At 43.4% G+C, this 24,899-nt stretch overlaps 1 protein-coding gene across 1 annotated transcript; it reads right to left on the reverse strand.

The window, feature by feature from the left end:
• Positions 1-17,881: 17,881 nt before the first annotated feature.
• Positions 17,882-23,650, reverse strand: VSX1 (visual system homeobox 1). The gene is made up of 5 exons (XM_059407877.1): positions 23,227-23,650; positions 21,056-21,134; positions 20,518-20,641; positions 19,349-19,529; positions 17,882-18,165 (listed from the first exon to the last, which is right to left on the reverse strand). The coding sequence occupies exons 1-5, from the start codon at positions 23,648-23,650 to the stop codon at positions 17,882-17,884; spliced, it is 1,092 nt and encodes a 363-aa protein (XP_059263860.1).
• Positions 23,651-24,899: the final 1,249 nt, after the last annotated feature.

Below are 24,899 nucleotides of genomic sequence, written 5' to 3' on the forward strand. Positions count from 1 at the left end.
GTGCCTTGCAGTAGGGGAGGGAGGGCTCCAGTTTTTCTCAGCTCTGAACGAGAGACAAGAGCATCCTTGGATGCATGAGATTTCATGGTCTTAGCATTCAATACTTAACATCTCTGCTTTTAACCCCCTTTCAGTGCCTTTTCATTCCTCATACTGAGCATTCTGGGTTTTAATTTTTTTTTAATTTTTGTTTATTTATTTGAGAGAGAGAAAGAGCACAAGCAAAGGTGGGAGGTGAAGAGGGAGAAGGAGAAGCAGACTCCTGGCTGAAGAGGAAGCCCAATTCCAGGTTCTGTCCCAGGACTCTGGGATCATGACCTGAGCCACAGACAGATGCTTAATTGACTGAGTCACCCAGGTGCCCTGAATGTTCTGGGTTTTTATCTCACCTTCTCATTTACAACCTTAGAAGTCTCCATAGAGGGACCTATCATATTTTTGGCCAATGTCCTTACTACAGTTTAATAGCTGAACCCTTTCCATTTGAAGCACAGGAGATGAAGACAAGAAAAGGACTGCTGATAGGGAAAAGAGAACAAATGCATAGCCATTATTTCCCCTCTTTCAGATTGTTGGAGTGGGTGGGTGCAGGATGGGTGTGAAAAATGAGGGGTAGAGGGATCAGAGTTGCACCTGCACTTTCCAACTAAGCACATTTGTGTTTTCTGGATACATCTAGATACATCTGGGGAAGGGGAGGCTACAAATAGAGGAAACCAGGGCAGAAACAGATACCCTCTACGTGATTTCCTCATTGCAATGGGGGCAATGGCTGTCTTGCCTGTTTGGGATCCTACTGCAATAAGGCTGGGTTCACAATGGCCTTTGCACTGAGTTATAAGCATCTCCTGCTTTTCTTTTTTCTCTGCTCCCACCTCTTCTACCCACTCTTCAAAACCTTTCTGCCTCCTCTTGAGTGACTAAAACTGACAGGTTTCAGAAGCCAGTATGTTGCTGTGACCCAGACAGGCCAGTTCTGGTATCTGAAATAGCCTGGTTTAGCTATTATTCCATGGCGTGTGTACGTGATACAAACCATTTCTTTCTAAAACAACAACAACAACAAAACACCAAAAACAAAACAAGACAAAACAAACAAACAAACAAAAAAAGCCCACTTGACCCTTCCCAACCAAGAGTACTTCCTCTGTTTTTTTTTTTTCCAACTATGTTTTAACTTGGGTGAGAAATGTTTTTGCTTCTAAGGAATCCTAAGAAGAATTTCTATAAAGGAATCCTTACAAATAAATAAATCCTAATAAATAAAATAAATCCTAATAAAAATCCATATGTACAGACATTCCATTTACCACTTCCTGCTGGACTTGCACAGTCCCATCCATCAGCAAAGCATAGTTGGGGTCTTCAACTTGTCCCAGAGACTTAGCCTGGAAGTAGATCCCACACGGTCACCTAGAGGGCGCACTGTGGACATTTTCAGGGAGTAAGGAAAGAACTCTTTTCTCCCAGTCTCCATAAAAGGGGCAGAGGCGGATCAGTTTCTTCTCTCATTGAGAAAGAACATTGGAAGGCCAGAGATATAAACCAATACAGAGAGCAGGAAATAAGCAGTCGAATTGGAATTGGACTTGGGCATAGAGGTGTGGAGGGGGATAAGGAGCCTGCTGCTCTAGCCCCTCATCAGCACTGCACTTCAAGAGTTCCCACCAGCTTCGGGTTGTATTTTTATATCTGCTTTTTATAGAGAGAAAAGTATATATTTTTTCCTCTTATGAGAAAATTCCTGTTCCAAGAGAAAATAAGGCAAGATCAAGGAAGGAGAGAAGAGCTAGCCAGAAATTACCTAGTAAATCAATCATGGATCCTAATCAGAACGTGAAATGCAAATTAGTAGTAGTGGGAGACTGTCACTGTGGGAAAAACTGCAGTGTTGCATGTCTACAGCAAAGACTGCTTACCTGAGGTGAGTGCAGTCAGCCTGGCCTGAGCTTGGACTTGGACAGGAGAGAGGGTCGGCGAGTGGGAATCCCCCTGTCTCAAGTTGGGCTTCTCCTCCCATTTCCCCCTTTACTGGATTTTCTTTTTCTAAGCAGTCTTTCTTACTACTTTCCCCCTGGTAAGCCTGCCCAGAAAGGGGAAATGAGCTAGAAGCTTTTAGGGGACTTGTCTGCACATTCCTCTTTTGCCTCTGAAACTTGATCTGTCCTGTGTGCAGAACCACAAGTTGGGAGGTTTGGATCCTCACACTTTGAGGAGGATCACTCATCACCCTCATCACACCTTCTCTTTGAAGGACACAACTAAGGGACTGAAAGGACAAGTCAGAGATGAGAAGAAACTATTTTCCAGTCACATATCTGATAAAGCACTTAAATCTGGACTATATAAAGAACTATATGAACAAGAGGGGGTATGAGGGAGTGCGGGTGGAAGGGAGACCCTCAGTTCTGGCAGAGCTGCAATGCCCTTGTCTTTACCTTCCCGTCCTGACGCTGGACATTATTGGGCTGTTCTGGCTTCAGCCTGTGGGTCTTCAGGAACCAACAGTTGCACCAGGCAAAAGAAGAAGAAGAAAGAAGAAGAAGAGGAGGAGGAGGAAGAAGAAGAGGAAGAAATCAGTGACACGTGCATGGGGGGACGCAGACTCCTGGCTCCTGGCACCCTGAACCACCTGTTATAGGAAGGAGCTGGTGAAGAACGTAAGCAACTGGTGGAGGGAAGCACGCAGGTGGGTGTGAGGACCACCACGATTACATCCTTTCAGCATCTCAGAGGCTGAAGTCCAAGTATCAACCCTTTTGTGTTCCCTTGAGAGGGAGCCCGTCATCTTGCTAGGCTGATCTGTACCCCCACCCTTCAACACACATAAGGGCCCGTGTGGGCCAAATGGACTGGTTAGTGGTCGTTGGGCCAGCATGTTGGTCTGGGGTCTGATGCTCAGACCTGGCCCAAGGACTGATGCTCTTAGCAGCCCGCTGCCCCTTGGGGTATAAGCAAAACAAATGCTCTGCTAACCTTGACTGATTTGGAAGCCTGGGGGTTTCTCCATTGCTCCCGCATCTGTAGCCTGGGCTTACACCTTGGCTTTGCTAGCTCTGTGACTTGGACAAGTTTCTTAAACTCTCTGTGCTTCATTTTCCTTTCCTTGAAAAGAGGAGTAACATCTCTTTCCCCAAGGCCAAGGTCAAGATTAAATGCAATAGTATCTGTAGAAAGTCTAGCCTGCAGTGGGCACACAGGAAGTACAGTAGTGGAAGCTATGCTGTTGTCCTCAAGCCAAGAAGGATAGAAGGAACCTCATGGAATCTTGTTTCAGCCAGATTCTTCAAGATTCCAACACCCAAGATGTAAAAGTATAATAAAGAAGGCAAGCAGAAGAGAACCGGGATGTGGAAAACTGGTTGGTTGCATTCTTTGGGTTTGGGGAAGATTCTTTCCTGTTAGCTGTATGATCTGCAGAGTGAAAGACAGGCAGAGGAGAACATGTCAGATGCGCTTCCACTGGAAGTCAACCCCAGGCCCTGCTGTGTGTCTGTGTGTGTGTGTGTGTGTGTGAGAGAGAGAGAGAGAGAAATAGAGAGAGAGAGAGATGCCCTCCTCCTGCCAGAGAACCAAGGATTTTAAGGCTGGTGAAGAGCGAAATAGCTAGCACTACACATGTGACTTGCTCTGTGCCAAGCACATTTTTTACTTAGCTTTAAAATTATCTACAGCTACCACCAATGACCAACCCCCTGGTGAGAAAGGTACACAAAGAAATAAAAAGGCTTATTGAAAAGCCCACAGCGGTCACATGAAAGAGCAGCACTGACACCCAGCACTCCTGCTGCCATCTCAGGAGCAGCCTCACCATTTGGCCTGAATCTTCATTTTTAATGGAAAATGCAAAACTGTCCATGAAGATTATGACTGTGGCACAGTGTCCCAAAGACTGCCACCAACACTACATCCCCTGTGTATAAGGGATACTGTGCTGCTCCGTGGAGAGGGGAGCCTGTCCCCCACCCGTTAAATACAGGCTAGGGGATTGCTTTGATGCCTGGCCACAGGGGCCATCCCTGACTGACAGACCCAGATCGGGGCCCTGCAGGCCCCAGCTGCAGCTCCAGCTTTTTTGGAACTCACGCGTGGTGCTGTAAGGGAGCTGAAGTAGCCTTCTAGAGGAAGAGCCTCACGAGAACAATGAGAAAAGTACATAAAGTTGACTCAACTTTAAAATAAAGTAGTACAGGGGCACCTGGATGGTGCAGTTCATTAAGTATCAAACTCTTGGTTTCAGCTCAGGTTGTGATCTCTGGGTCCCGAGACTGAGCCCCGTATTGGCCTCCAGCTCAGCTCGGAGTCTTCTTAGGACTCTTCTTCTCCCTTTGCTCCTCATCCCCTCAAATAAGGAAAGAAACCTTTAAAAGATAAAGAAGTACCTAGTTTTTGTTTTCTTCAGGCTGGGTAAAGAGAAGTGATTATGTGGACATAAAACATTTCAGAATTCAGGTGGTACAGAATTGCACTTCCAGCAGCCAGCCCATTACCCAAGAGATAACAAACCAGTTTTCCAAATCCCCAATCTCCTCTGCTTGCCTTCTTTATTACACTTTTACATTTTGGGTGTTGGAATCTTTAAAAATCTGGTTGAAACAAGATTCCATGAGTTTTCTTCTATCCTTCCTGGCTTGAGGAACCTGGGAACCTGCCTCCTGAGTGTCACAGCCCTGGGGTTCCTGAGGCCAAAGCCATCCTTTCTGCCCCCTGGAAACATATCTCCCATGACTAGAACCAAGTGGAGCCACTGTCCACCTGCCCCAGCCATATTCCCTGGGCTGCTTCCCTGGGGCCCCAGTGGTGCTGAGAGAGCAGCCAACCATCCAGGCAGAGCTGGTCACATGTTCTTCCCAACAGGCCCCTGGGCAAAGTCCTCAGCACTGAAATCTGTACATTGGCATGTGAAGAAGTAGGGAGGCCTGGGAAGTTTCCCATGGGAAGCTGGGGCTTATGTTACATCTTAGGCCTGATGTTCACATTGGAGGCTATAGCCCACCAACACTGCCTTTGACTCTTGCCTCCTTATATCCAACCACCTACATTACTTAGAAAATGGGGATGCTCCTAGAAACAGTTTTGTTGGTAATGGACGTGGGAGAACCGCCTGCCCCCAGTCAGCAAGACCTAGCCTTGACTCACCAAATCTGTTAAATCAGGTGCTTCCACAAAAGCCTTAAAAGCACTCTGCTTACCCACTCTGCACTTCTCTTTAATGACATGCAGAGGTTGTCTGTGGAGCCCCTCCTGTGTGCACAGCCCAGGGCTAAGGGCTGACAGCTTGACAAGGATGACCCCAACACAGCCCCTGAGCTCAAGCTTACCACGGAGGTAACGGGGAGAGGTGGTTACCTCCTCTCAGAGAGACAGTCACTCAAATGAGCAAAATGCAAAATAAAACCCAAACAAAAATTCCATAATAGGAGGCTTGAAGCATGTCTGAAGGTGGAGAACACTTGGTGGGCCAGGAGTCTAGGAGTGCTTTCAGAAGGGTGTAGGGAAAAGCTTCCCCCCTCAGGTTCCCGCTTTGCAGTGTTGCCATGACCTCAGTGATAATGATGACATCTGGGGAGGTTTGTATCCACCCCCTTTGGCAGTGGGGGCTCAATGATTCTCATATAGCTGCAGCACAACCTTTGTCTCCCATCCTGTAACACTGCACACCACATCCCTGTGGATGAGCTGCCCGACCTCATGCCCTGTAGGGTTTACCCGACGATACACAGCAACTACAGGGTAGGAGCGCTCCCCACCAAAGAGCAGCACAGGAGGTGAAAATCAGGACGAACTCCAGGGCTCCAAAGGAGACATACCATCTGCCACAGCTCCTGCCTAACTGATGCAGTCAGGAGCATGGTCTGCAGCTCTTTAAAGCTGGCCCAACTAGAACTGGTTTTGTTCTGGACAGAAGGGATGGATGGTCTGATGGGTTTCTGGTCCAGCAACTTCTGAGAATGGCAGCCAGTTCTGCTGGGAAGATTTGCATTTCAACTTGGATGAAACAAAAAATTAAGGGGGTAGACAACTAGGGAGGGCTCTCAGCTCAATCTTGGGGTTCCCGTTGAGCTCAACTGGTGATTCAGTGGGGAGGTAACAGGAGGAGCAGGAGGGGAGAGCAAAGTGGGCAAAGTGGATGAGACAGCCAACTGCAACACTGCTCAGAGAAGCTACCTCCCAAACTAGGACAGCCATCCTGAACAGTGTGTGGATTTCCTGCATGTGCCAGAAAGGCCTAGGGTCCACTTGTCCTTATGGTTCACCAGTGGGTTTATCCTCTGGTAGAGGCCTATAGAGTCTACTCACTGCTCGTCAAAGACCCTAACGCCCACCAGCAGCCCATCCTCTCCCCTTCATGGTCTCAGTGCAGTGGGTATCCTTGCTTAGACACTTGTCTGGCAATGATCACCCTGGATGTTTGGGTTCTCCATCACAAGAGTCTACGGGGGAGGAAGGGCATCCAGGGAGCAGTCTTTGAGCAGGTCTGAGCTATCGGGCCCCTTTTCTTGCCCCAAAATGCAAAAGGCAGCTGAAACCACTCTTGCTATCTTTGCCTGTGGCAATAGGAATGCTTCCATGGGCTCCCCAACCTTTCACCTCAATCAACTCAAATATGAGATTTTACATACAGCACAACTTTGAGACAAACACCCTGAAAACAGAGGGCTCAGCCAGCAAACAGGTGCTGACCACCTGGGGAGGACACTGCTTTCTCTGGGGGAGGACACTGCTTTCTCTGGGTGCTGGTTCCAAAGACAGATTAAACAGGACCCCAACCCTGAAAGCACCAGCTGAAAATACAGGAGGATGTGTACTCATTGACTGCTTCAGAAAACCAGTGGTAGAAAATATAAATCTGGTAGTACCAAACATCTGATAGCATGGTGTTTGGAGAAATCTAAAGCCAACCAACACTGCCACCTGGTGATAAATTCTTCATTTAACTTTTTTCATTATTAAGTCTAGTTTTTAATCCCAGTCCCTCTTTTTACCCATTCTCCCTACACACCTCCTTCCCCTCTGGTTGCGGTCCTTTTGTTCTCTATAATTAAGAGTATGTTTCCTGGTTTCGCTCCCGCCCCCATCTTTGCTCAGTTATTTTGTTTCTTAGCATAATACTCTCTAGATCCATCTATGTTGTTGCAAATGGCAAGATATTCCTTTTTATGGGAAGGCTACATTTAATGTTAACGTTACTTCCCATCCTATCTGGGAAACCTAATATTTGTACTACAAGACAGGTCAATCAGATGACCACAATACATTCTTTGAAATCATGTCACCATCAAAGGAAATTCAAGAGGATTTTCTGAATAATGAGACCCCTTGAAATAGTTTTTGTCTCTTCAGTGAGTTCCTGAGCAAAGATTGATTGTGTCCAAGGCAGTGTGGCCATCCTGAATTCAAAGGACACACCCTCTGGCTAAGGACACGAAACATCTGTTATATATGGTAGGGAGAAAGAGAGAGAGAGAGATCATGGTGGTGGACTGGGTATATGAAATAATAAAAAATAATTTATTTTTAAATTCTGATAAAATGGGAAAGAGAAGCTTCATGTCTCAATCCATTTGGGCTGCTATAACAAGTATGGACAACTGGATGGCTTCAACACAGAAGTTAATTTTTCAGTGTTCTGGAGGATGGTAAGTCCCAAGATAAGGCACTGGCAGATTCAGTGTCTGGTGGGAGAACCCTCTTCCTGGCTCATAAACAGCCATCATTTCACTGTGCCCTCACATGATAGGAGGGACAAGCAATCACTCTAGGGTCTCATTTACAAGGGCACTGAACCCAACCTCAGGGCTCCACTCTCATGACCTCAGCATCTCCCAAAAGCTTCATCTCCTAATGTCAGCACGCTGGGGTTAGGATCTCAACACACGAGTTCTGGAGGCACACAAAAATTTGGTCCATAACACCATGGTTGAAGAAAAATCCTGAGGAGGAACAAATGGTGGAATTTGGAGAAGAAATTATAGCCCAAACATACATACAGTATGCTTTTAGAAATCAGAAATAATTCTAGAAAACTAGAAATAGAGAATGTAACTACAAACCATTGGTGAAGGAAATGGAACAAAAGTGGGCCAATCAAAAAACAAACAAACAAAAAAAGAAACCAAGCTGGAATGAGTAACACGGGAAAGGAATAAGCAAGAAAGGTAAGTCAGAAAATATAAAACAAGATAAGGGGATGTATGTCCAAATATCTTATCTGTAATAGCTATAATTAATCAGACTTTACCTATTAAATATGTTGCATAGAGTCAAAAGGATAGAAAATTTGAAAAAGAGGATGCAAGACATGGAGTGTGGCACACACACACACACACACACACACACGCATTTGAAGTTCCTGAGGAAACAATAAGAAGAGGTAATATTCATTGATTTAAAAGCTGTACATTGGGACGCCTGGGTGGCTCAGTTGGTTAAGCAGCTGCCTTCGGCTCAGGTCATGATCCCAGCGTCCTGGGATCGAGTCCCATGTCGGGCTCCTTGCTCAGCAGGGAGCCTGCTTCTCCCTCTGCCTCTGCCTGTCATTCTGTCTGCTTGTGCTCTCTCTCTCTCTCTCTCTCTCTCTGACAAATAAATAAAATCTTTAAAAGAAAAAAAAAAAAGATTAAAAGCTGCACATTTCCCAGAATTAGTGAAAGACATACTCAGTCTCTAAAGTGCACAAGTCAAAGCAGTTTAAGTAAAATGAAGTCAACACCTACACACATCATAGTAAAACTGTCAGAAAGCAAAGACAGACAAGCAGCAGGTCATAAAAACAGAAAGAAAAGATGGATCGCCTACACAGGAATGGTGATTAGATTGACAGCTGACACAGGTGGGATATCTTTATACTATTATAGGAAAGTAATTGTCAACTGTGAATAGTGTAGTTTGTGAAATAATTTTTCAAGAACAAGTGCAAAGTACAAAACAAAAACTAATAGAGTTCTCCACTCAACTCCCTCACTAATGAATTCCTTCAGGAGAAAGAGAAATTAGCCCCAAATGAAGATCTAAAATTCAAGAGGGCCATATGCAAGGAAATTGTTGCACTTGTGGGTAAATCAAAACAATAATTAACTATATAATTGGAACAGCAATGTCTACATGGTGTAGTGAATCAGAGAGGGAAACAAAATCCTGAACAACAAGAGTGTAGAAGTGGATGGGGGTAGCATCCTACAATCCTTCCCATGGTCAGGAAGAGTTTTAAATTTAAGAAAATATGACTGTTACATTTTCTAGATTAACCACAAATAGAAACACAACTTCTAATCTAGTAGCAGGGAAAGTAAAATAAAAGAATTTAAGCAATCTGAGCTATAGAAAGAAAGGAGAAACACATTTAAAAGAAACAAAAGAAAGAAAAGGTGAAATTTTTAAACACACATAAAAATAAATTAATGAAGGGAAGCTGGGTGGCTCAGTGTGTTAAGCATCTGCCTTCAGCTCAGGTCATGATCCCAGGATCCTGGGATCCAATCTCACATCAGGCACCTTGCTCAGAAGGGAGCCTGCCTCTCCCTCTGCCTGCTGTTCCCTCTGCTTGTGCTCTCTCTCTCTCTGACAAAGAAATAAATAAAATCTTTTTAAAATTTCAAAAAGATCAATAATTACATTCTAAGTAAATGGAGTAAATTCTCTTGTTGAATACAAAGATTGTTGGCATGAATAAAAATCCCAACTAGATACTTTTTCAAGGAATATACCTCAACCTAAAAATGTAAATATATATAAATATTGATACTGAAAGCATGGAAAATATTTACCAAACAAACGTGAATTAAATATCAGAGAAAGTGAAGTAGAATTCAAAATAGAAGGGGAGATAAAGACGGAAGTTACATATGGTAAATGGTCACCAGGAAAATTCAGGAATTCTTAACTTGTATACATCTAAAAATACAACTCCAAAAGCATAAAGTAAAAATTGACAGAAATACAGGGAGAAATTAACAAATCAATCCTCACAATTTTCAGGCCACGTATACACAATCCCAAAAAACAGCTCATAAAATTTGGGATAATGACTGGATGTCATTTAGACTGACAAAAATGCTGTTTGTTGGATTCAAGCTTTGTTTACAAAACTGAATTCAGTAAAGCCAGTTTGTGTGCAGATGGAATTTTTTAGATCATAAAAGCTCTTTCAGATTCCACTATAATTCTGTCATGGCTAGGATGTTACCCCCTTCCCACGCAACTTGAGACTCTTGAGGTTTTGTGAGCACATGGTTTGGCTTGGAAAGGAATGGAGTGGTGGAAAGAAGCATGAGACAGAGGAGGAAGGAGGGGACACCACAGCAAGGGCTCATTCTCAACAAGTCACCCCGTGGGCCACTGGGGCTGGGGTCCCACCAAGACCTTCAAGTTTCTTTATGGGATGCACATTAGAGTTGCTATTACAGAAGTGGAAAGGGGAACATTCATTCACAAGGATTCAACCCCCCTCCACCACAGGTCATGAGTTGTGGCTCTTGACACTTCCAAGTCTCACAGGTGAGAGTACCAGATGAACTCCCAGAAGGATCCATACCTCAGTGTCTGAGAAGCCCAGGTGGAAAGCAAGAGACTTTCCATGCAGCAGCCAGACTTGCAAAGTCAGTTGATTCAGCCAGAGTAAGAAATGTTCATGAAGATGTGATGTGTGTCTCAGGAGTATTTCAATCAGAAATTTCTTGAAGGACTCTTCATTGCATTACTTGGCAAAAGAAATGGATTTCTGTCCCCCACTCCCCATACACGTGAACACACACTTCCTTGCAATAATCATTTTTCCTAGAGCTGCTAGGAAAATCGCCACACCCATTACAAAGCCTTTTCTCAGAATTCCCAGAATTCTGAAAAACTTTGCAGCCCCTACTCAGTGTCCAAAGTGAGGCCAAAGAATCTCAAAATTAGTATCAGAACCAATGGCTCAGAGTTCATTAGCTGTCATTATTTGCCCAGCATGAACTCAGCAATATGGAAATGCAGAGCAGAAAGTCTAAGTCTCTCAACCTTCAAAGTACTTACAATTTAAATTTTAGGACACGACCTGCAAGAATTTCTAAGTGCCTGAGTAGATGGGAAGAGATTTATCCTTCTAGACTGAAAGGATTCTTCCCCAGATCACACATAGCCTTTCCACCAATTTGACTTCCTCAAAGGATTTGAAAAACAATTAGCATGCCTGCCTACCTCCAAAATATGTGCCTTCCAACATAAGTTTCCCTTATTTTAAAAAATTGTTAGGGCACGTGGCTGGCTCAGTTAGTGGAGCATGTGGCTCTTGATCTCGGGCTTGTAAGTCGGAGCCCCATGGGGGATGAAGAGGTTACTTAAAAATAAAATCTTTAAAAAATTGTTATCAAATAATTTCATGTCCCTGTTAAAAACTCAGATAATGCAAGAGGATGTATAGCAGGTAACAGGAGCCTCTGCTCTCCTTTCTCTCACCCTCAGCCTTTCTACTCAGCCACTCTTCTAATCCTTTCAGCTGTTCACATCAAAGATATTCCTGTATAACCTGAAATCTAATCACAAAGATACATTGAACACACCCAGAGAGGGCATCTTATAAAATAATTGATCTGTGTACTTCAAAAATATCAATGTCATGCAAGACAAAGAAAGGCTGAGGAATGTTCCAGATTGAAGGGAAATGACAACTAAATGTAATACATTATTCTGGATTCTGCACAGAAAAAGGAAATTGCTGTAAAAGACATTATTGAACCAATTGTCAAAATTGAAATGTGACTGGGGGATTAGATAAGAAGCTTCTGTCCAGATTTAGAAATCTGTATTTTTTTCAGATTTAGAATATTATAATCATACAGTGTGTAGTAGATAAAATGTCATGTTCAGATTATAATACTGTATTTAATGCAGTATTAAGCTATTGTATCTAATTGATACTATATTGTATTAGATAAAAGTATAGGATTCAGATTTAGAAATACTGTAGTCTATTCAGGTTTAAAATTGTGTTCATATTCAAAGCATTGATAATAGATTTTCTGAAGTCTATAACTAGTCACGTTATGTAAAAGAAGGCTCTTTTTCTTAGAAAATACACACAGCTTTAAAGATACAGAAGCAGATACAGCCACAATGGAAAAAAAGTATGGAAGTGCTTTTAAAAATTTAAAACAGAACTATCATATGATCCAGCAATCTCACTTCTGGGGATAGATCCAAAGGAAATGAAATCAGTACCTTGAGAAGACATCTGCATCCCCCTGTTCACTGCAGTATTATTTACAATAGCCAAGACCTGGAAGTGACCTAAGTGTCTACTGACAGATAAATAGATTTTAAAAAGTGAGATATATACATATGATTGGTAAATATATAAGTGAGATAAATGTATTATATATATAATTTATGAATATATAATGGAATATTATTCAACCATACAAAGAAGAAAATCCTGTCATTTGCAACAGTATGGGTGGACCTTGAGAGTTTTATGCTAAGTGAAGTAAGTCAGACTGACGGCTAGAAGACGTCATCCAGAAGATATGACTGCCAGTTCGCCCATGAACTGGACCATGATAATCAGAGTTTGCTCAACCCCTCCCCTGTTCTTAGAATGTGCATTCCATTGCCTTTTCCACTTCCAGAGGCTTCCCTAAGGATACAAACTTGAGAAAGTGAATGTGGTCCTGAAACCATCTGAACAGTATATGTGACTGAACACACTTAAGACCTTTGTAAAAACTTTTAAGATCTGGCAGGCAGGTGCAGAAATCTACCAATCTTGCTGCCACCCAAGACAAGCCTTGTATGTATGTTCCTTTTGCTATTAGAACTGCCACCTACCAACCTGGAGTGTCTGCCTCTTTTGTCCATCTCTCCCTACCCTCCACATACAGTCCCGTATAGATTTCAGGTTTCACCTAGGAAGCTCCTGAGGACCTTCTAACACAGGGAAGGACAAAAACTACAATTTCACTTATAAGGAATCTGAAAATGTGAAACCCATAGAAACAGAGTAGAACAGTGATTGTCAGGGCAGAGGAGTGGGGGAATGGGTAGTTACTGGTCAAAAGGTACAAACTTTCAGTTATAAGATAAATTCTGGGGGATCTAAGATACAGCATGGTGACCATAGTTACCACACTGTGTTCTTTAAAGTAGCGATGAAAGTAGCATTTTAATGTTTTCTCCATAACAACAAATGGTAATGCTATGAGGTGAAAGATGTGTTAACTCACCTATTGCAGTAAACATTTTGTGATATACTCATGTATCAAATCATCAGATTGTACACCTTAGATTTACATAATGGGCTATGTCAATTATATCACAATAATCCTGGAAAAAAAGAGAAAAAGAGGCAGATGATATATGCAACTTCCTCTTAAGTGGTTCAGAAATATATATATTGTGTGTGTATATTTTATTATATTTATACTGCTAAACCAAAGGAAACAACAGTGATTTCCACATCTTGTTCAAATGTCATTTCTGAAAGTATCTCCTGAGCTCATGAAATTTCTCATGCACTGATGTGCTGCCTCCTGCTGCTGAAAGCAACCTGGGAGTGTGATTCTGGGAATGTGACATATTAGGAATCTTTTTAAATTGGCCTCACTAAAATTGTAATTTTTTACAATCTCCTTTTGAGATTTTATAGCCATATTTTAGCCAGTAAGCAATTTTGAAAGCTGGAATGATTCAGTCCTGTTGTCAGTCTGTGAGCAGATTTTATTTTGACCGGCTGCATAATTTCAGTAAGGGTTTGAGAAGACTGTGTGTAAAATGCCTGCTTGTCTCTTCATTATCAAATTGGCACTTCTAAGAACCAGACAGGAGATGTGAGCAGAGTACAGACTTTTCATTATAAAAAGTTTTCACACTGTATTTTCTTTTTTTTTTTTTAAGATTTTATTTATTTATTTGACAGAGAGAAATCACAAGTAGTCGGAGAGGCAGGCAGAGAGAGAGAGAGGGAAGCAGGCTCCCTGCTGAGCAGAGAGCCCGATGCGGGACTCGATCCCAGGACCCCGAGATCATGACCTGAGCTGAAGGCAGTGGCTTAACCCACTGAGCCACCCAGGTGCCCCACACTGTATTTTCAAGAGTTTTTGTCCAGTGTGAATTTAGCTCTAAACTGAAAAAGAGGTATTACTATTTTAATAATATTAACAAATTAATTTTATTTTTACATACTAATTTTATGAAACTTAAAAAATACGAAAGAAGACCAAAAGTCTGTCCTACTTTGTTCCTGGAACTCTTCCTAAATGTTGCTTACACAGAGCATTCTAATAGGTTACTATTCCATTCTGTACTTAGTCGATCCCATGTTGTTAAACAATGGTGGAAAGTATTCTCATTTGAGTCTTGATATTAATAGGAATGCCAGTAATAGTCATATAATAGCTAATATTTATTTTTCTTTTTCTCTGCCATGCCAGAAACTGAGCTAAGTACATTACTCATGTCCTCTTATCTCATCTTCTGGGGAAATGAGAATGTTCTATTATTATCCCCATTTTATGACTGAAAAAACTGAAAGATCAGAAAGTTTATATAATGCATCCACAGTTAGGAAGGTAACAGAGCCACCTCAAAGACTGGGCTTTTAGATATATGTATTGTGTATGTGTGTGTGTGTGTGTGTGTGTGTGTACACATATATATGTATATATACATATATATACACACACATTACAAAATATTAAGATGTGAGGCACCTGGGTGGCTCAGTGGGTTAAGCCTCTGCCTTTGGCTCAGGTTATGACCTCAGGGTCCTGGGATGGAACCCTGCACTGGGCTAGCTGCTTAGCAGGGAGCCTGCTTCCCCCTCTCTCTCTGCCTACCTCTCTGCCTACTTGTGATCTCTCTCCCTCTGTCAAATAAATAAATAAAAATCTTAAATATATATATTAAGATGCTATTATTGTGGGGTTTTTTTTGTTTTGGGGCTTTTTAAAGATTTTATTTATTTATTTGACACCGAGAGAGAGAGAGAGCAGGAACAGGAGCAGGGGAAGGCAGAGTGGGAGAGGGAAAGCAGGCTTCCAGCCAAGCAGAGAGCCCAATGCAGGTCTCGATCCCAGGACCCTGAAATCATGACCCATGCCAAAGGCAGACGCTTAAAGACTGAGCCACCCAGGAGCCCCTAAGATGCTATTTTTAAAATAAGCATCCTCTATTCCTACTTTTAAGTTTTTTTTTTTAAAGAAATAGGTATTTCTTCAGCTGTAGTGAAAAGAAGGGCCATCTGTACCCCAATGTTTATAGCAGTAATGGCCACGGTCGCCAAACTGTGGAAAGAACCAAGATGCCCTTCAATGGACAAATGGATAAGGAAGATGTGGTCCATATACACTAGGGAGTATTATGCCTCCATCAGAAAGGATGAATACCCAACTTTGTAGCAACATGGATGGGACTAGAAGAGATTATGCTGAGTGAAATAAGTCAAGCAGAGAGAGCCAATTATCATATGGTTTCACTTATTTGTGAAGCATAACAAATAATATGGAGGACATGGGGAGATGGAGAGGAGAAGGGAGTTGAGGGAAATTGGAAGGGGAGGTGAACCTTGAGAGACTATGGACTCTGAAAAACAACCTGAGGGTTTTGAAGGGACGGGGGGCAGGGGGGAGGTTGGGGGAACCAGGTGGTGGGTTATTATGGAGGGCACGTATTGCATGGAGCACTGGGTGTGGTGCATAAACAATGAATACTGTTACACTGAAAAGAAATTTAAAAAAAGAAATAGGTATTTCTTGAATGAAATGTTAATATTCATTGTTTGAGTTGTTAATAAAATGTTTAAATAATTTCCTATTATGATACTAAATTCACTTTGCTTTCCTGGTGTAGGAACTTCTGTCTATAGTACAAATGTTTATGACTTTTTTGGTTAGTGATTTTTCAAAGTTCATACTTATTCTGGAGTCAGTGTTAGTAATATGTATTTTTCCAGAAAATGTGTCCATTTGTGGGAGACCTTTGATGTATGTTGGTTGCACAGGTTACTAGCTCCCTCCCCCAAACTCAACCTTAGAGATGGAAGAGAGATGGAAGCAAGAATCTTACAACCAGCTGTGAGGCAGAAGATGGTCCAAAACAAGCATGGCCATTTGGCTTGAGTGTGGTCGGGTGCCTCTAGACAGGAAAGTTAGAACATAATTTCTAGAGTACTTTGCCAACACCTGATCTTTCTCCCTTTAGTCTCAGGATTCAGCAATGCTCTCTATGAGCCAGAATGAATAAAAGGAGGTAGTGCTCATGGTTGTCTGTTTCTACAGTAAGAATAGGTAACATTTACTTCTCCCAATAGTATGGAACTAGCTAGGATGAGAAAGACCAAAGGAAGGGAGGCTCTGTTTTATCATCTGGAAAGATGGGAAAAACAGACCTGGTCTGACTGCACCAACTTCCAGAGAAGGCCTCTCAAATGGGGGATCCTTACTTTCCTTCCCCACTCTGGCTTCATCATGAAGCTTGAGGTGAAAGATGATGAATCTAAGCTCTCTCTGAACTTGAACTCTAAAAGGTAAATTAAGGGCAGTTGGGTGGCTCAGTCGATTAAGTATCCAACTCTTGATTTTCACTCAGGTCATGATCTCAGGGTCATGAGATCATCGGATTCTCTCTCTCCCTCTCCCTCTGCCACTCTCCACCCCAGTTCTCGCATGAGGGCACTCTCTTACTGTGCACTCTCTCTCTCAAAAATAAAATAAAATAGTAAAATAAAATAATAAAAAAGTGAATTAGACCTGGCTGCCACCCAGTGGGAGTTTACAAAGCTACACATGATACGTGCTACAGCCTAAAGATATTCTGAGATTTAAAAGGGCCAAAGGAGGGGCATCTGGGTGTTTCAGTGAGTTAAGCCTCTGCCTCTGCCTCTGGCTCAGGTCATGATCTCAGAGTCCTGAAATCAAGCCCCACATCAGGCTCTCTACTCAGCAGGGAGTCTGCTTCCCTCTCTCTCTGCCTGCCTCTCTGACTACTTGTGATCTCTGTCTGTCAAATAAATAAATAAAATCTTTTTTAAAAAGGGGGGGGGGGCAAAGGGGCTTCTTTAGGGAATCAGTGATAGTGGCATTGCATACACATGTAACAGAAAGAGCATCCTGAGAAGCAACACACCACACAACATTTATTCTTAAAAAATAAATGTGGCAAAAGAAATACAGGAAAGGAAACATTCATGAAATCCAAGTTGCTTTCAAACATAAATTTTAAAAGACCAAAAAGACTCATCTATCTTTAAAACATTGCTTATAGATATTGAATAATTATTTAAACATGGTCCCATGATATTTCAGAAGGGAAGGGAAAGTATGGCTTTCTTTCTTACTTATGAGTTCCAATGTATACAGCCTATCAAATGATGCTTAAAATAATACAAAAGTATTCCCTAACAAGAAAATCTGAAATGTCCAAAGCCAAGTTTAAGGTAAAGATACTTTAATTCATTCATGTCTGTATGGGCTTTTTGCTATTTTTAAAGACATCTGATTCTCTGGAGGTTAAATAAATTTATATTTTCAAATTCAGAGTAAGAACATCAGACCTCACCTACTAATCTACACAGTATATTGAACCAAATTTCAAAATGAGGTCCAGAAGTATATATGCTTTTTGAACTTTAAATCCTCCCCCTCAAGTTCTATAAAAGAGATGTAAAATTTTATATGAAATTAACTGGTTCAAGTGCCTTTAAGGAATGGTTCCCATCTAGAGTAAAATGGGGATTTTCCCTAAGCCATCCCTTTGTCTTCTTAAAGCAAATGGCATTGTGTTGTATCCTAACACTGGAAGAAGAAAGTCCAGCTGAGAGTTCTGGTCTTAGACAACTTCTGTCTTGTGGAAAATGCCATGAGGGATGAACACATTGCCCAGCCTTTGACAGTGGGTCCTGTGGGCCTCATCAGGCTCCTACCTTTCCTGGCTGGAGCCCCTTCAGCCTGGAGGAGTCTGAGCATCCTAGGGCACTGTTGCCCTGGTGTGCTTTCTTGGTCCCCTGCTGAGCAGAGCTGGAGAGATCAATAGCCACATCTTCCAAGCCATTCTCAGGGCGGGCTTCATCTGAGCCTCTCTGGGATCCTGCCAGTCTTCTAGAACCTTCCTGGAGGTGGTCTGAGTCCCAGAGTCCTGTCAGCTTTTCTTCATTTCCCGGTTTCCTTATCATCCCTGTGGATTTCTTATGCATCCCTTCCCAAAAAAGAAAAGAGAAAAAATAAAAAATAGATATCTCCAAATTCAGCAATTTTGTAAGTCTCTTCCTGGTCATTGTTCTCAAAATTCCATTAGAAGTGCCCTCATCAGTGCCCATCTCTGGGGTCACTAAGGATGCCAAGTTACCTACTAACAGGGTTAACACCTAACCCCATTAGGTGTTAAAATCTGATGTCTGCCTGTGGGGTGCAGCCAGCAACGGTATTAAAATGATTTTCTCTTAATTTAATTGTTGCCAACTATTTGAAATCAAGAGAAGGCACATCAAAAGCCAGACTTTCAGCTTTTCTGAAAGTAAGATGTCTGGCAGCACTGGGCCCACTTTCTTGTGGCCACAGCTCTGCAGATTCCAGTAAGTACCACTACCCTGCACCTGATCTGCTTGTAGAAGTTCAGAGGGGTGGATTTGGTTCCCAGCCCAAAATTCTCTCTGGTTCTTCAGTCTTTGAGGGCAAAGTCTAGGCCATATTTACAATTGTTATCTCTAGTCTCACCACAGCAAATGACCAAATGACCCTAGGGGCTAAATGAGTGCTAAACAAACCCCCCCATCACACACACACCCCTAATTCTAATCTCCTACCCTACCCCAGGGGCTATCTTGTGATTCATTCCTCCCAGGTGTGATCCCATTAGTTTCTGGTACAGAAAACACCCAGAATGCCCAGTCCCAAAGCTTGGACCTCTCTTGAGCAGACTGTTCTGTCTATGAGACAGAAAAAAGCAAGTTGTTAATGGCAGAACTAGGACTCAGACCCCAAACCTTCTTGTATGTAGGGGGTTAATCACCTACAGATTTCTCTGCTTAGAACTATCCTCATTCCTATTATCATGAGCTCTACATTGTATGGTTTCCAAACCTTGTAATAGCACTCAACAGTTTGAAAATATATTTCACAAATTACAAGTATACCATTCCACTTTTAGAACCAAGAACTGATGTGACCTTTCCACACACTGGCTACACAGTTTTGATGAAAAATAATTCTACTGACCATAGTTTCAATCTTGGAATTAATTAAAATCAATGTGATATTCTAGGCCCCAAACTGAGTAAATGGATGTTGACTGGCTTGGCAAATGGCTGCCCTTCAGGGAACCCTGGCCCCTCCCCCAGCATTTCTGGTCTTCTTGCTGGCTGCAGGGCCCTCTTCCTTACCCAAGAGCCAGGGTGCACAGGAACCAACCAGGCCACCCTCGGTGGAATTGAGGACGGAGTCTGGCAGTGGGATGCAGTGTCGCACCATGGCCCCATAAAGGCCGTACTCAGCCATCACGCTGCTACCACCCCAACGCTTCTCCCGCTTCCGCCACTTGGCCCTCCGATTTTGAAACCAGACCTGATGTGAGGCAAGACAGGAAGCAGAAGAGCATACAGGAGGAGACACAGTAAAGAGGATTCTCTTAAGTGTCCCTTACCAGGGAGTCCTAAAAACAGCCAACTAGTGGTTCAAATCCCAGACCTTAAGGAGCTGTGCCTACTATTCACTCAAAACTCACAGGGATTCATCATTGTGTGGATAATATGCAATCAGTTTCCACTAAGGTTTTCCAGAGAGCCAGGAATGACAAAAATAAAATCAAAGTATTATTTCCCTTGTCGTGTAAAAAAGTGGACTATTATGTTTCCTGATTTTTCTCATTGGTTGGAAAGAGTTCACAGTAGCAATGGTCCCTTTTAATGTCAGGTTGTTGGTTTGTTGGTGAAATTTGTCCTGGAAAATATTATCTTAATAAAGAAACAATAAGGAATATTGATTAGCTGTTAAAAAAAAAAAAGAGAGTTAGTGACATATCTTCTGACCTGGGAAGTGTCCAAAATGTGTTGTCAAGCAAAGAGGCTAAGAAGTATAACAATGCCTTTTTGTATAAACAAAGAAAAAAATTCCATGTGTGTAAATATACATATATCTATAGGTATACACATGTAAACATATTCAGGGCCAAATATATATGACAGAGATGGTGTGCCAAAAGGTTGCAATGGGCTATTTATGTTGGTTTCTCTCAGGGAATGATAGTCAAAGAGATGATAGATAAATAGAGTTATAGATAGATATAACTGTATATGTAGTTTTTAGTTGCAGCATACATTATTGTGTAATTTTAAGGAATAAATTAATAAAAGAAAAAAGACATTTGGGTTATAGGTGCTGTCTTTTTGGAATAAACATACAGAATGGCTCTAGCATTGTGGTACCTGCAGCTAAGTGAGCTTCGGTTTGTGTGTCAAGGGAAACGTGTGGGGTTGTAGAGGTGCCTGTGTGTATGTGAAAAAAGCATGTTCTCTGTGATGTCTTTGGGAAAGAGAAAGGGGACCCCAGACACCTGTATTCGGTCTTCTGGAAGCTCAGTTTTCACGGCCAGCATTTCCCGGGCATACACATCAGGGTAGTGGGCCTCACTGAATGCCTTCTCCAGTTCTTCCAGCTGGTGGGCAGTGAAAACAGTCCTGTAAGGAGACCCAAAGCACATGTGTAAGTGCATGTCCACAGGAGGCTGCCAGGCTTCCCAAATGTACAAGACCCAGGCCTGCCTTTCCACACCTTAAAAGGCCACCTCATGATAACTGGATATCCCACCTCTAAATGATTGGCCTCTGGAAAGTCCAGAAGTTCTTTAACATATTTTTTCCTCCTCGATGAATTCTATCAACTCATTCTAAGATCTATTTTAAAGGGCCACAAAATTGTCTTTAAAATGCTACAAAGATTATCCTGCAGCCTCCTTGAATAGCAGAATTATGTTCCCAAATGGCTATTATGTGTCAATCAAGAGGCCACAGGGCCTGTCATAATGCAGCACCATAGATTCCCAGATTCTGTGTCCTAAGTAAAGGGCCAGGGAAGACAGCCTGGTTATATACCTGTGCCGCCTCTTCTTCCTCTTGCCAGGAGTAGGGGACAGTTTCAGGCCACACCTGTCTTCAGATGGGCTATCCTCATCTGTTAGCACAGGAGAAAGAGAAGATTTTAAAGGTGAGCACATTACCTTTTATTGAAAAAAAAAAAAAAAACCTGTTTTTAAAGGTGAGCCTATTTTTCAGAGCACTTCGGTGGCACAGTCAGTCAAGTCTCCCACTCTTGGCTTCAGCTCAGGTAATGATCTCAGGGTTATGAAACTGAGCCTCAAGTTAGGCTCCATGCTCAGCATGGAATCCGCTTGAGATTCTCTCTCCCTCTCCATCTCCCACTTATGCATGCAATCTCTCAAATAAACAAATAAATCTTTTTTTAAAAAGTGAGCATATTTTTCTTTTTTTTTAATTTAAAAAATGTTGTTTACTTATTTGACAGACAGAGGTCACAAGTAGGCAGAAAGGCAGGCAGAGAGAGAGGGGGGAAGCAGGCTCCCTGCTGAGCCGTAAGCCTGATGTGGGGCTCGATCCCAGTACCCTGGGATCATGACCTGAGCCGAAGGCAGAGGCTTAACCCACTGAGCCACCCAGGTGCCCCAGAAAAAAGTGAGCATATTTTTCACTTTCTCTGGATTCTAATATGAAGATTGAAGTTATGATTCTGCTGAGGAATGTTAACATTTATTAATACCCACTAGCATTGTTAGCACTTACTATATTCCAGGCACTCTCCTTAGCACGTATTAGCATGCATTATCACAGTTATTCTTCATAAAATAAAAGAACTTCAGGGGAGCTGCTAGTATTGTCCTTTTTTTACAGATGAAGAAGCTGAGGTGCAGAGAGATGAAGTAACTTAACCAAGATCACAAAGGTTGTACATTGTACATGGTGAAGTATTGTATGAAGACTGTGTGAAGCTACTTGGCTGTTAATGGCACTCTCTATCACCACTTAGCTCCCAACTCCCAAATTCATTCACTTCTTTCCACCTCCAACCCCTCCTTTTAACCAATACATCAACATTTCTCTAACCAGGGGTGGGGGCCGAGGTTTGACATTAGAAGCCTTGTCAGAACTGCACTCACTCCCTGCCTTGCTGTACCAATTTCGAATCTCTGGAAGTGAGATCCAGGAAACTCTTTCTTGACAAAATCTAGTCATATTTTGTCTTTCATTTTACCAGTGCTCAGAAAGAAAAAAACTCATCCTATGAAGGTGGTTTCTGAATTTTTTAGTGAAATTACTAATATAATGGTTTGTTTTATTTTATAGAAAGACCTATTAATACAGTTTTTTTTTTTTTAAAGCAGAATGAAAGTTTGCTTGCCTGCTGATCTGTCATGCTTAGTTTTATTATTTTGTTACTTTTATTATCAGTGGAGACTCAATGTACTCTTTTGCCTTGGCTGCCTGGATGCTCAGCTCTAGGCTCTACACAGTTTCTCTCAGTCCACGTTTTCTAATATAATTCTCTGTTTTCTTCCACTCACACCCAGACCTCTCAATTTTTTTCTTTTTGCCTCCTTCTCTTTCCCCATATTCCGCCTCAACTTCTTTGAGGAAATAACTGGGCTCGGAACAAATTGCTGAGCATAGCGCAACGAAATTGGCGAGTTTAGTCCTTTCTCACGTGTGGGAAGGAGGGAAGGCAGCGCAAAGTGAAAAAGGCGGTACCTAGATTCCCTTTTCAGCACCCCAGAAGGCGGACAGTTCCAGGCCTGCAGGCCGCGCGCTATTCAATCTTTAATCCAGCAAACCTTTGAGTGCACGCAGGGTACTGGGTTCTGTGCAAGTGATGAACAAGCACGCCCGGGCCTCACTGACCTATGCCGTTCGTAGAGGCCGAGACTCGCGTCGGGCGCTGAGGAAAAACCCTCAGGAGACCGCTGCTTGGTTGCCGAGACCCCCAGGGTAGGTCGAGAACCGGGTGTTGGTGATATCCGCTGTGCTGCGGAACTAGATCCCGGAGAAGAGGCAGGGATTTAGGGAGAGGCAAGGGTCAGGGATCGAGGCTGAGAGAATACGCCTCCTCCGACGGGACCACTGCCTGGGGTCCCGACTTCCCTTAAATCCGGAATGCTGGGAATAGGGGCTCAGTGAGGTTATGGTGAATTACCCCTGCACTGCCCCAAGCCGGAGGAAAGAGGGGCAAGACCCGGATGGGCTGGCCTGATTACCGGACGTCGAGACGCTCTCGCTGCTCTTCTGGCTGCTGAAGTGGGGAGCCGGACCACCTGGGGCTTGCTGGACAGCGGACTCAGGCGCTCCTGGTGGAAGAAACGGCACGTCGGCTAGGAGCAGGCAGGGCGCCCGAGCAGCCACAGGAGGCTGAGCGCCGAAACCACAGAGAAGGCCGAGCCCCAGTGGGAGGGCCCCGCGCGCCAGGCAGGAGCTCCCTGCACCCGGACCCGTGCAGGATGCGGCCGGGGAGGTCTCGCAACCAGATCCTGGCCCGGGGTCGGAAGGCGCGGGCACCTCAGCCTCCAGGCCCAGCAGGTCTGTGATGGCGAAGCTGCGGGGGCGCGGAACACTAGGTGAGCCGCCAGGCACCAGCGCCCTGCTCCTGGAGCGCCCGTCGGAAAGTGCGTCCTGGTAGATCATTGCTTCTCAGTGGGCGAGACTTGACCTTCGCTAGGTCCCGTTTGCTGAGTGGGCACAGCTCAGAGGACGCTTTATACTGCTGGACACCCCGTCGGGCGCGGAAGGCCAGGAGGGTCCAATCAGTGGGTCGCGGACACGTCATCGCCCCGGACCCCGCGATATGGGGACGCCACAAGTTTCCCTCCCCTCGGTCGCCGCCCTCCCAGCTGCAATCCCCTCAATCACCTCCTTCTCTCTCCTCTCCAGCTGTCCTCCTGCCCATTCCCCAGCCAACCCTCTCCCCGCCCCCATTCTCAGGGAGAGGAAAGTAAGAAAGGGACGACCCCCCTAGGGATCTGCCGGTTCCTCTAAAAGCCACATATTCCAGGCCCCGGTGTGGTCTTCCTTTTCCTTCCAGATTCTCTAGATGGAGGTCCTGCTCACAGCTGCCCCCAAAGCCTCCTCCCAAGACCTAGGTCCTCTGGGCACCTGGCTGACTCAGAGGAACATGAGACTCTGACTCTCGGGTTATGAGTTTGAGTTCTCACCTGGTGTGTAGAGATTACTTTTAAATAAGTAAAACTTTTAAAAATATTTTTTAAAAAGACCTAAGACCTCATTCCCAGCCATACTACCACCAATATGACACACGCCAGCCTTCCAACTCCACCGCAAGGACCTTCCCCAAAAATCTTCAAGGGAAGGGAGTGGGAAACATTTCTTTAATCCACTCCCACTCCATCTCCAGCCGAAGTTACTCCCTGCTCGATAAATGGCTTTAGCCTGTGTTAAACTCACAGGAGCTAGGGGAAGTAGTAGAGAGTGACAGATGTAAAGTGAACCAGGGAAGAGTGCTCAGTTTAGTAAACAAAAGTACTGGAGGTCCAGTGAAATTTGAATTTAGATAACCAGTGAATATTTTTTTAGTGTAAGAATGTACCAGTATTTTATCTGGGAACTCTTAATTGGGTGGGAGATAAATTGGAACATAAGACCTGTGAGAGGCACCCCTATTCAAGGAGGCAAATAAATTACACTCAGATTTTACCATCATTCAAAGAAAACCTGATTTTCCTGTGGAGCTCCCTGATTTGTTAAAGTTGGCGCCAAATTACATGAGTAAACCACTCTGGGCTCACACACAGAAAATTTGAGTCCTCCAAACTCAAATTGTTCAAAACCTTGAGCCCACCCTTTCTAAACAGAATCCTGGAAACAGAATCTTTTCATTGTCTCCACACAGCACCCACGCACCCACCCCACCCCCAGG

The sequence above is a fragment of the Mustela nigripes genome, chromosome 7 (genome assembly GCF_022355385.1).
Source record: "Mustela nigripes isolate SB6536 chromosome 7, MUSNIG.SB6536, whole genome shotgun sequence".
In the NCBI taxonomy this organism is placed as follows: Eukaryota; Metazoa; Chordata; class Mammalia; order Carnivora; family Mustelidae; genus Mustela; species Mustela nigripes.